This window comes from Styela clava, chromosome 3 (genome assembly GCF_964204865.1).
Source record: "Styela clava chromosome 3, kaStyClav1.hap1.2, whole genome shotgun sequence".
Taxonomy (NCBI): domain Eukaryota; kingdom Metazoa; phylum Chordata; class Ascidiacea; order Stolidobranchia; family Styelidae; genus Styela; species Styela clava.
This window is the reverse complement of record NC_135252.1, coordinates 14,807,246-14,818,956: the sequence shown is the minus strand read 5'-3', so window position 1 is coordinate 14,818,956 and position 11,711 is coordinate 14,807,246. Positions and strand designations below refer to the sequence as shown.

At 35.3% G+C, this 11,711-nt stretch overlaps 2 protein-coding genes across 2 annotated transcripts; one reads left to right on the top strand and one right to left on the bottom strand.

Moving 5' to 3' along the window:
* The first annotated feature begins 803 nt into the window (after positions 1–803).
* LOC120342383 (claudin-7-like) lies at positions 804–4,150 on the top strand. Its single transcript, XM_039411191.2, has 5 exons — positions 804–1,806; positions 2,332–2,437; positions 2,645–2,751; positions 3,321–3,436; positions 3,733–4,150. Exons 1-5 carry the CDS (start codon positions 1,675–1,677, stop codon positions 3,932–3,934), a joined length of 663 nt encoding a protein of 220 aa, XP_039267125.2. The 5' UTR covers positions 804–1,674; the 3' UTR covers positions 3,935–4,150.
* Positions 4,151–6,681: 2,531 nt separating this feature from the next.
* On the bottom strand, positions 6,682–11,461 carry LOC120342402 (claudin-19-like). The gene is made up of 5 exons (XM_039411216.2): positions 11,252–11,461; positions 10,582–10,684; positions 8,575–8,681; positions 8,105–8,229; positions 6,682–7,929 (listed from the first exon to the last, which is right to left on the bottom strand). The coding sequence occupies exons 1-5, from the start codon at positions 11,378–11,380 to the stop codon at positions 7,746–7,748; spliced, it is 648 nt and encodes a 215-aa protein (XP_039267150.1). The 5' UTR covers positions 11,381–11,461; the 3' UTR covers positions 6,682–7,745.
* Positions 11,462–11,711: the final 250 nt, after the last annotated feature.

Below are 11,711 nucleotides of genomic sequence, written 5' to 3'. Positions count from 1 at the left end.
ATTTTCACCTTCAAGTGTTTTTCTGGATATTCGGAGTTAATGTATTCATAAACAAATTACATATTTTCGTGAACAATGTGAGTTTTCTTAGCCATATAAAATCTTGAGTGGTTTCTAGAATGTTGCTCTCATTGGTATTTGTATCGTTTGATGAAGTTGGTTATATAAAACGTGGAAAAGTGCCCTCACTCTTGCTTATTTTCTAGTTGTAATCATTGAATATAGATGTTTGACTCGTGTGCATTCAAAATTGAGTATCGTTTTCTCGACTTTGCATAGTTCTGTGGGATTATTTGAAATAAAAATTCGAAGAGGAAAAATAAGCATACTCTGTATTTAGTGACCCTGTTCTGCAGTTTTAGTCCAGAGTTCTAAAACCTATTTTAAAAATCCTATGAAAAAGGGAAATTATGAAAAGGAAAAACATAGAATAATGCGTACCAATGCCTCTGTTTTATCTAAATTATCAGATGAAGATATATAGCTCCATTGAATTGTAAATATCTTTGAAAGAAGACGGACGCATTGTACGACAGACGTCTTATTTAAGGTTGGGGTACAAAATGAATATTATGTATTCTATATTCAAGTTCAAATACCAAACTTTATGGACATATACAAAAATGTTTGTGATGAAATTACATTCATATATGACAGTCAAGCAAAACCATAATTATTTTTTATATAGATTGCAACACTCAGAGCGTTTAAAGTTAATTACATTCGTTTGTTAGTTTTGGAGTATAAAAAAGAAAGATAAGCTTCATCAACGGCCCACAGTCGAATGGTGCTTTAAGAGTTGTCCGTTGAGTAACAACTCTACAATCACAATCAAGAGGGAACGAACATAATTAAAATTTTGCTAAGCATGAAACAGTAATGTTTCCAAAATGTACATCTATTATATCTACTGAGTACGATCGATTGTACATAAATGAATGCTTGAACCAAAGATATCTCGGAAAACGAAAAAATCTAATATTTTCAAGTCAATGCCCGCGTAGCGTAATGTTTACGATCGTTTGACCGCTCGTGTTGAAAGAAATGATCTTATACAGCCACTTAATGAAATTTAGAGTTTTTATGTGGTGTTGCAGTTTCCAATCGTCTTTTTTATTATTGTTTATTGCCTTTGAACAAAGCTAATTTAAAAGGTAAACTATATAACAAATAACAAATAAACGGTCATTTGTACGCTTCCGGTACACTAATTTGATGAGGTGCTTGTTTGTTGTAAAATCTATGGCCAATTATTCGTAATATTTAGCAGACATGGCTGCTTACCAGTTGATGAGAAATAGCATAGCATTTAAGTTTGTTAGGTGTACAGTAAGTTAGCCAAATAATGGGTAAAATGCATAGGATTAAGCAGAGCAGGGAATTATAGACGACCTTACAAATTTGGTGTTAAAGGTCACTTTGTTTCATTGTTGTTATTCGCTACATTGAAAAATAAGGAATTAATTTTCGCCTTTTCAACGTGTACATACATCTTCAATTTCAAATAAATCTTAGCATTTGGCCACACGTATGAGTCAAGTTCACAATATATATATGTTTTGAAATATTTACCTCTTTTAACTGTTTCAAACATTAAATTTTAAAAAAGTATCGATCAAATATATTAAACATTACTGGAGTAAATTTACCATTCAAACGCTTTGAACGTTGAAAATGAGTTTGCTGCTAGAAGTTTCGTGCCCATTCATGATACTTTTTGGACTGATTCTGACGATCAACGTATTTCAAAGCAATGAATGGGAGCAGACCGACATGAGTACTATATTTAGTCAGGCCAATTGGATGGTATGTATCACAAAATAGCGAATGTTGTTTTATAATCTTTATTATTAATTTTTATGAATGTAGAATAACTATTTTTGTATTCTGATCTGCCAATGCCTGTGTCGTTTCTGTAAGTAGTATATAAATGCTACAATCACTACAATAATTACATCGTAGAATGAAAATCATGAAGAAACGTATTCAACTATAAATCAATATTTAACTATTTTAAAGGTTAATGCCACCAAACAACGCAATCTCATGTTTCAATAGCCCTGTCAAGGCGCTATATTTATCTTAAATGACTATAAATCTCAAAAAACAATAGACCTATATGCCGTTTGACTGAAATGTCTGTAATTCCCATAAGAATCACGTTATCTAAACAGGGCAAAGACGATGGTTGTGATCTGGCATAGATGCTTACCTTGGAGCAATAACTATCGTTAATGTTCGGTTTATTATATATAACATTTATTGCCACATACGACTTAACATCAGTGGCACTTATCTCATTAGCTACAATAACTACATATATTTACACAGAACGGTGGAATATGGGAAAGATGTATGAATTACGCGAATAGTGGGACGGTGACATGTTCAGGGTTTGATAATTTTTTTCTCGGTTTGCCACTGCATATACAAGCAGGTGAGATAAGTATGTATATATAGTAAGGCTAAACTGATTTTCTTTCAAACATTGGACAACTTTTTTCAATTTCCCATCCTTCTCGATTCGCCGCCACTGTTTTACAAATACCTCGACCATAATTTATGACACTATGGTTTTTCCATATTATTTTATCCTTCCATGCTTTTTAAGGCAATCTATTTCACATTCCATTGTTTGTTTCAGCTCGAGCATTTTCTATATCATCTCTTGTATTCGGAGCTGCTGGGACCTTACTCTCAATTTTTGCTGTCGCGTTCTGTCCTTGTGCAAGCCAGACAGCTGAATACAGGGTAACCTAGAACTGTTCTAAAAATATTCAGAAAATTTGACTGTCACTTCATAGATATATATTGATAACTTTTCAGTTAGATACAAAATATTACTAATATAAATTGTAAGTGATGATAAACCTAATCCCCAATTGGAGGTTTGTGTCTTTGGGTCGTGACGATGTTCGTGTTGAATTTACAACTTCACACAATGGAAACTCCATCGAAAACTGATAATTGGATGGTTTTCCGAGCCTTGAGCCCTAATTTGAAGAGCCCTGTTCTATACTACTGTATATAATATGACAGTTATACACCAAAGCATTCTTTGTGTTTAAAGCACCGCAGAGTTTTTCCAATCGTACAAACTCCAAAATGAAATTTACATGGAAGCTTTAATATACGACCTTGCTGAATTGAATTGCCTAATCACGATGTAACTACCGGCACCCATTGAATAAGAAGTCACCTCTAATTGAATTGTCCTCGCTAAAGTTCATATTTTTATTTTATTTTAGGTATTTATAGCGAAATCTTCGTAATCCTAAGGAAGATATTATATATATTTTTAATTTCATTTATTGTTGCAGGTTCGAGTTCGTCTCATTGGCGGAATATGCGGGATAATTGGTGGATTGTCGATTGTTGCCGGTGTCTCGTGGTTCGCTTCTTCTGTCATGAACACGTATTACAATTCAATGGTGATGTAAGTGTGGAATATTCTACTGAACAAAAATGTTTTTTTTATGTTTGTGTGATATTTATGCTGGTAAAATGAGCATCATAATAAGCTTCAAAACCCTAATCTGCTGAATCATAGACAATAAGGTCTTGGGATTAGGAAGTGGGAATTTGTTCACAACACATTTATGTCAACCTGCTTTTGTTTGGTATCGATTGAACTATTTCCTCTCCATTGTGAAATCCTCTCTATTTTATCCGATGAAAAGGATGAACCCAACTTTACCTGAAGACAAATTATCCAATTCAATTGTATTACAGATCTCCAGACTCCGAAAGGCTCGCGTTCGGGAATGCAATTTTCATCGGATGGGCTGCCGGTGCTATAAGTTTGGTGGGAGGATTGATAGCAGTTTGCATGTGGTGCGCATTTTCTGACCACCACGAAGAATCGCTCATTAGTCAAAAAGAAGTACGTCATCTGAGGTCATATCAACCACCACAGGCACAAGAATATGTGTAATAAGACAATTACCGCCTAGAATGCTGTTGGTACTATCTGAAACATGAATCATAAACATAAATAATTTTCAATCATTTGTCTGTACATGTCTATGTACTACGATGTATTACTGATACCATAATCCTTTACATATATAGCATAAGTCATGCTAAAACCCTCGTCTAAAATTGGAAACTCATTACCATTAACTCTAACTGCAATATGATTTATCAGAATAAAGCTGAGTAAATCAATAAGCATATGTTGGTTGGGTTTAAACAGAAAGAGCGCAGACCTAGTGTCACCGTTTGTTTTCGACCAAATCCTGGCGTGCTCGCATTTGTCACAGATATATATTTGTTTTTTGCAACTGCGTTCGTTAGATTAGAAGACCCAAGATTATGGATTGGGTATTTACTGAAAACAGCACCTTCGACAAATTAGATAGCGTAAGCATCAGACATAACTAAAAAGCGGCCGACAGCCAGGTCAACGGCCGAAGAAGTGAACAAGAAAAACATTCTCTCTCCCACGTCTAAGCCACTGGGTGGTCGAAGTCTCATAAGTCATAATACAAATTCAGATGATTACAGCATCAATTAAGGGGTCAGCAACATAGTAGAGAAACATAAAAAAATATATTCATATACACAACATGAACAAGGAAATAGCTTCACAATAATAAATTTACATGGAAAATTTGTGCTGCTGTGCATATAAGAGCCAGAAGTAGTAAGTGCGTTTTGAAATGAATATAGGATTCCCGACCACGCAGCAGTAGTTATGGACGTTCGTGATATTTCAACATATATTTTCTTAAAGTTATCACAACGAGCGAAATCCACAAACCTCATAATTGCAAAACGATTGGCGGAATAATTCTTTCATATGTTGAAAGCTTGAACCTCGTGCTGAAACTGAGTCGGCGCAGGGTAATGTCACCACACATGCACATAGAGCCTAATCAAGAATTCGATTCATTAAATTTGGCTATGACCTGCTTCTCTAAATCCAAGTTATCCCTAACCCCTGATAAGATCGGCACACTTTATTCAGTTGTACAGTAGCGGGAAAGGCCATTAAAACTGTGCAATCGCTAAGTCACCGAAGGCGGGTTATCAGAATGCTTGACGATTTTTTTGGCCAAATAGTGTTTGTATGACAGATTCAGATAACAATGTTTGTTCTGGAATTATTCGGTAACCCAAATATGAATTCCGCTTTAACATTGTTGACAACCCAATGTTAAAGGTTGGATTTGTATCGCTGGTGACGTGGATAAGATTTTTATTTCGCATTACAGCCAAGAGAGTAGTGCGTTTAGTGTTTTTCTGTTGGATAGGCTGCTAGTTGTATGAGATATTAGGACCGAAAAACTACAAGTTCAAAACAAATATTAGTATATTTGAATAATGCCATTTCGGTATTGGCGGTTACTAAAATCTTGGCAAGCCAGGATTAAAATGAGCTGAATCTTTTTACGTTTAAATATTACTGGAACGTTACTGTTACTTCATATTACCATTTGTATCACTCAATGGGACACTATATTTCTTGCGTAACAAGCACATCAGAAACGAATTCGGCTTCATACATGAACCTCCATTGTGTCATACTACGGTACTGCTGCCAAACGCAAACTCAGTCTGCCAGTATCACAGTACCGGTACGTCTATAACATATTATGTTATTCCTAAGTAATTGATTGTTCGAGCATCCTATACATATTACTCTAGTGACCTTTGCTTCATCCCTCTGTATGAGCAGAAATTTAAAATAGATACAGAAACTACTGCCTATTGGGGCTTATCCGAACATACAAGCAGGGTGGAGGAAAGCAATTTGAAACATTTTTCTCGTGTGAACTCGAGTCTTGTCGGGTTACGCAAATCGTCTTTCGGTTGATGCAATCAATCAGAATATATACTCTCATTGGTTGATGATACCAGGCTGTAATCATCAACTTGTATTTGACCCGGTAATGTCACGGGTCATCAAATACTGTGCCAAATATGACATCACATAGATGCTACCTGCCACGATCCCGCGTTTTGTGATTTTTACGACCCCTTGACCGTCCCAAACTCAAGGTATGGTCCTCGGTCCGTCGTTTCAGGATGCGCTTTGCATTGGCAACCGCCTTTTCGTTTAGGATTGAGATCAAAGTAATGTTTGGATTTCTGAACCTGGTTGGATGTCTAGTTTAAGTTTATTATTGATACGTCGGCTGTTTGTTTACTTCTCCTAAGGGCAATGGAGAATGTTTGTCCTACAGCCGTAGACGTGTAGTTGACAGAAAATCCTTTAAATATATAGCAAGCAGTAACTAACGCTAAACAGCGAGACCTAACGTCAGTGGCAATCATAGTGGACAGAAAGGCGAAAAAATTTGGAAATACAGTCAGTTAATTATCTACAAGCCGGACATCACGGTCAGAATGTATTCATCGCATTCACAGATTCTCGGTGTTAAAGGGCGTTACTTCCGCACGGGTAAAGTATGAAATTGTCAAACAGACACAGTGAGAATCATTTTCACTTCCACAACATTAGATTCCACTAAACCTTCGAAAGAAAATTAATTAAAATTGTAAAAATCAACACACGCGACAGCATAGATGTTCGGGAATTGTATCTGCCAGAAGCGATCTGAGTGCTAACTTCTATATTATTGTTTTGTATATATTCTTCTAAATAGAACGCTTTTTACTTTTGAATCTGACAACAAAAACAATCGGGCAATCTTAAGCAAAGTATACAGCTATATATTTAAGCAAAATGTGAGAAGTTTGAAATATTTTAATAGGCAACCAAATATCATGACATACCGATATTCCTCATAACAAGCTAACACTTGGGTCATAATATTGGACATGTTGGTGGTGACAGCTCGTGTATACACAATGAAACTGTCATACTTCATTTTAGGATTTATTTAATTATATTTAAATACTTCGCGCTAATACTTGAAAGTCTAGCAAATTGGTGAGGGTTGTGGGAGGCGGTTGTAATTTGTTGTTTTTTAAGTAATGAATGTTTTGCTGCGTATATAGTAACTACATATAACGCAACTTCCAGCCGGAGCCGAAATAGTTTTGATAGCTTTTTGTCAGTTTTTAGATATGTTTCAGAATTATATGAATCAAATATCTCAATGGCCATTTTCGCTTGCGAGAAGAAAAGATTAGTTCAGATAGCGCTGCTTTATACCGGGCAAAAGGTAGCTTTCAGTACTTTTATATTTCAGGTGGTTAAATATTTTGAATCAAAACAACAAGGAACTTGTACATCAGATTGTACGCGCCAACTAGTGAAAATATTTCTAAACTAATCATCAAAATATTCAAGAAAGAATTTTTCTGATAAAAAGATTTTTGGACTAGGTCAAAGTAGTTATGTATGTTTTCATTTTGGCTTTGTTCAACGCATGGATTTACAAAGGAGGATGTCAAAATGCATGTAGCCATATTAAAATGCGCAGACCATTTTTACAAAGTAAAAAATTTATGGGAAATGCGAAAAATATAACCCAAAGTGAATGCATTGTGAGGGCGCATTCCGCGAGCAAACGGGAACACCCGCACTCCAAAATACTATGTATAAGAAAAAATCAAATAATAACACTTTTCTGAATGTCAACTTTTCCGTGCGAGAAATAAATTTCATATTAGTTTCAAGCCATAAAAAAGTCGTCTTTATGTCAAGGTGTTACCATTTTATTCAAGCACAGTCAATTCATCAGTAATTGGACCTTATCATAAAGTTTGATTAGTTAGCAATTAAAATTGATTGCAATTCCATATTTTGAGTTGACTGTTTACGAATTAGGAATCTACACGTATTCCTTTTCAATGCCTCTGATATGTCCACTGGTAACCATTCTTCTCGGCATTTCTCTGACGTCGTCTTCTTCATTTCGGCAAGATATACAAGCTCCGAATATTCCGCCAATATTCAGGAATAATCCTGCACCCCACGCAATAAAGACACCAACGCCTATGACCAATCGTTCCGAACTGAAAAATAAATAATTTTTGTGCAGTTAGATGCATAAACAATAAATTGATACAGACGTTAGTATTTTGGATCTTCGGTTGTGCTGCGTAAACTCGATATATATACATATATATACGATATCGTATTTCGGAAATCAGAAATACATAATGAGTACCAGCTTGCCGTGTTTCTTACCCTGGATTTGTCGCTACCAATCTATAGTATTCATTGAGAGTGCTAGCCGCATACCAGGATGCCCCAACTACCATACATAGTCCGCCTGCAAAGCCAAGTCCAGATCCAGCTAGCCGAATACGATTCTGGAAATAAATTTATATACACAAACTTAGTTACGAGTCAATGGTAATAAATTATTATAAACTGTTGACTATACCAGATCCTGATCTCTGGTGGTTTGAAACGAATAAATTTTCACGAACAAGTTATCCACGTTTAGAATTATATACTGTATATATAACCGCACTCGCCATGAGCGGATTTCACTTCAACAACCGACAATATTTTCGATTATTTGACAAAAGATTAATCAATTAATTCTAAATTGACTAATCAACTGACAACAAAGAATGGTCATCACAGTGGAAAGATTTTTATGCAGTATAAATACAATGACTTCAAAAAATTTCTACAATATTTTAAATTACCCTTGTCGATTCATATTCATTCGCACACGGCATTCCTGTCACTGAGATAAGACAGAGTATGAGAGAAAACAGGGAGAATGCCAAAGCGGCGATACAACAGGCACGAGCTGAAAATATTTACTGATTGTTAGTTATATGCCCCATGTGAAACGAAAGTTGATTAAAAATGTTTATTCAAAAATATGTTACGTGTGGCCATATTGGGGATAGTTTACTTCAGATGTGGTTAGCAACCAATTATATATATATATATACAAACATACTAAACACGTAGTGCATTTGACAACCAACCAAATTCTATAAGGCTTGATACGTAACCGGTTTGGGACCAGTGGGTTAACTAACTAGCCCATATGTTGGATATATCTAAAGCCGGCATTTTTTTTTTTGAGGTTGCTTAATTGTATATGGAGCCGCGGTGACCAGAAAACATTTACAAATACTAATATGTCATGTATTGTATGCCATATTGTTTGCTACGTGTTTAACATGATAAACAGCAACTATATAACCTGAGTAAACAATATTCGCTAGAAAAATATAGATTGCTGTTAGTCCTTGGTTTGAACTATATTGATTCCATGGGGAATTTTGATTAGAATAGCAGAGCTTATAAAATGACATAACTACGATAATTCGCAAGATTAGTGACACTAAAAACCAGTGGCGCAGCCCCCTTTAACATTTTGGAAAGAATGAAATAGTCGTTAATAACGCATGCGATTGCATTTTGTTAAAATTGTCGATTGTTTTCGTCAGCGTGACGTGTTATTCAGTCCGTAATCTTTATTTCGGCGTTTAATCTCACTAAATCACAAATATCCGACGACACATGTCTTGTGCTACGGGGACGATGATAATTACTTTTTTTTTGTTTTCGCACGAAACTGTTGACTCCAATGGGAAAAAGTTATTATATAATCATCAGCGACGAGATGAAATAGAGGAGTGAATCCGCGACCAAAATTTTCTAGATTAAGGCAAGAGGCAATATAAAATACTAAAATGCAAGTAAAATAAAACGGAAAACACCATAAGTTGTGTTTCAGGAGACCCGCAACGGAATAAAAACGCTGTTTAAGACATCGTAAACCACAAATTCCACATTATGAGACAGTCGTCCCTTTTTATTCATTCTAAAATTAGCGACGGGGTCTGGCGTGACTTTTTCCTGGATCATGATGATATATATTATATAACATAATTAATAATGTCAATTGTATCGTCAATTAATATTTTTGCATAGATTTTACTCCAGGATATTTTATCGCGGACTTCTTTTTTTTAGGTGATATCTTAAAATAATCCGATTGGCAACATTGCGATAGAGCGGAGTCGATGTTCTAAAAACAGCTCAAAAATACGAATCAAAACAGGATTTGATCGGACACTTTACCACACATTTTTATGTCCGCAGATTTTGAGCAGTAATGCTTCATCTTTTCGACGCTACCGCAGGTTAAATTCAACACAATTAAATTAATAAACCAAGACATTTTGAATAAGCACGTATCGGTTATGGATTGAGTATTTTACGCTACAAAAAATCACCATATATTATATCCGTTAAAAATTACCAAAAGGCTTTATCGCGACGACTGTTTCAGAAGTCGTTCCGCAGAGATTTCGAGGCGACGAAGGGTTACTTTTGATATACTTTATGGGTATTTATATTGTACTAAATTAAATTGCACTCTCTGGGATTAGATTGCAGATCTCGGGATTTTTGTAACGCCGATTACGAATTCGCCGAAGTAATGCTTTTATTTTGTCGACGCAACCGCAAGTTACGTTGAACACAATTTAATTTATATGGAAGCACATTTTAAATTCACGTAGTTGTCATGAATTGAATATTACGCGACATAAAAGTCATCGAACGCTGAAAAAGTCGGCTCTTTTAAAGACGTTGAATCGGAACGACCGATTCACAAGACGCATGGGAATTTCTGATTTTGTGACGCCCCTTTTGAAAATCCTGGCTGCGCCCTTGCTACAAACATTCACCTGCTTGAATCTTAACGTCAATTCCGGCAAAAAATCCAATGTATGGCCAACAAGATACTCGAATCGAAGAATCACTTTTGCAGCTCAGCCAAAGCCCTTTATACTGTGCAAAAAATCGTTTTCATATTATTGAAAATACAAAATAAATTGTTTATTGACTTGGTTTCACAGGTTTCAAATAAAGGGAAACTTGTCCTGTATTATCATTCATAAAGGTCGGCCACAGTGACCGTATTACTGTATCAATCAAATTATCGCTTGATGGACTCCATGTACTTGAATTCTTGCTTTATTTGAGGCAGAAAAGTTGCTATAACACCAGAACACAGATTATATTAAAAGATAGAACTGATGCATGCTCGTTTGCAATAGCGTAAAACAGACAATTTTGGGTACTCCTGAAGTATGCGCACCAAGATGTCCTGCGACCTGAACCCTAACCTGGTAAACAACCTGAGTTCAGGTTGTGCGCCATCTTGGTGCGCATACTTCGGGAGGTCCCAATTTTGTATAGATTGTAAATATAACCATTACCTATCAATTTATTGGCATTATTAAGACCAACGATGAATCTATTACTAAAATATATATATATTCGCGAAACTGAAGTTCAGCAAAGTATATACATTTGTACATGTTCAATATAAATATGATTTTAGAAAAAACTCACTTTTTGTGAAGTTGGTGTTGCCAAAGATTGCAAATCTGACTTCTCCCATGCAGGATTTGCTATTGCTATGATGACTCCAATGAAACCTATGGCAATGAAGCACACACATACTATTTCATTTGCTGACATTTTTCAAGTTTTTATAACTCAGAACAGCAGTAACTGTAATATATATTTTAAAATATATTTCTAGACAAAAACAAAAACTAACAAGATTTAACACTCTTAAACTTAATAATTGACAGAAGTAACTCTATGCCTAAAATTCATGACAGAATTTTAAGTGAACGCTCTCATATATATAATATATATACCACAAACTAGTAGTTCTTTATAAGATGCGCTACTGTAGAACACTGCCATAAAAATTCCACTGCTATACTTTGTTCATTTTTCTACTCCCTAAAATTTGAGTGTCTCATATTAAAACACACGACGTAATCTCCATAGATGTCCAGTA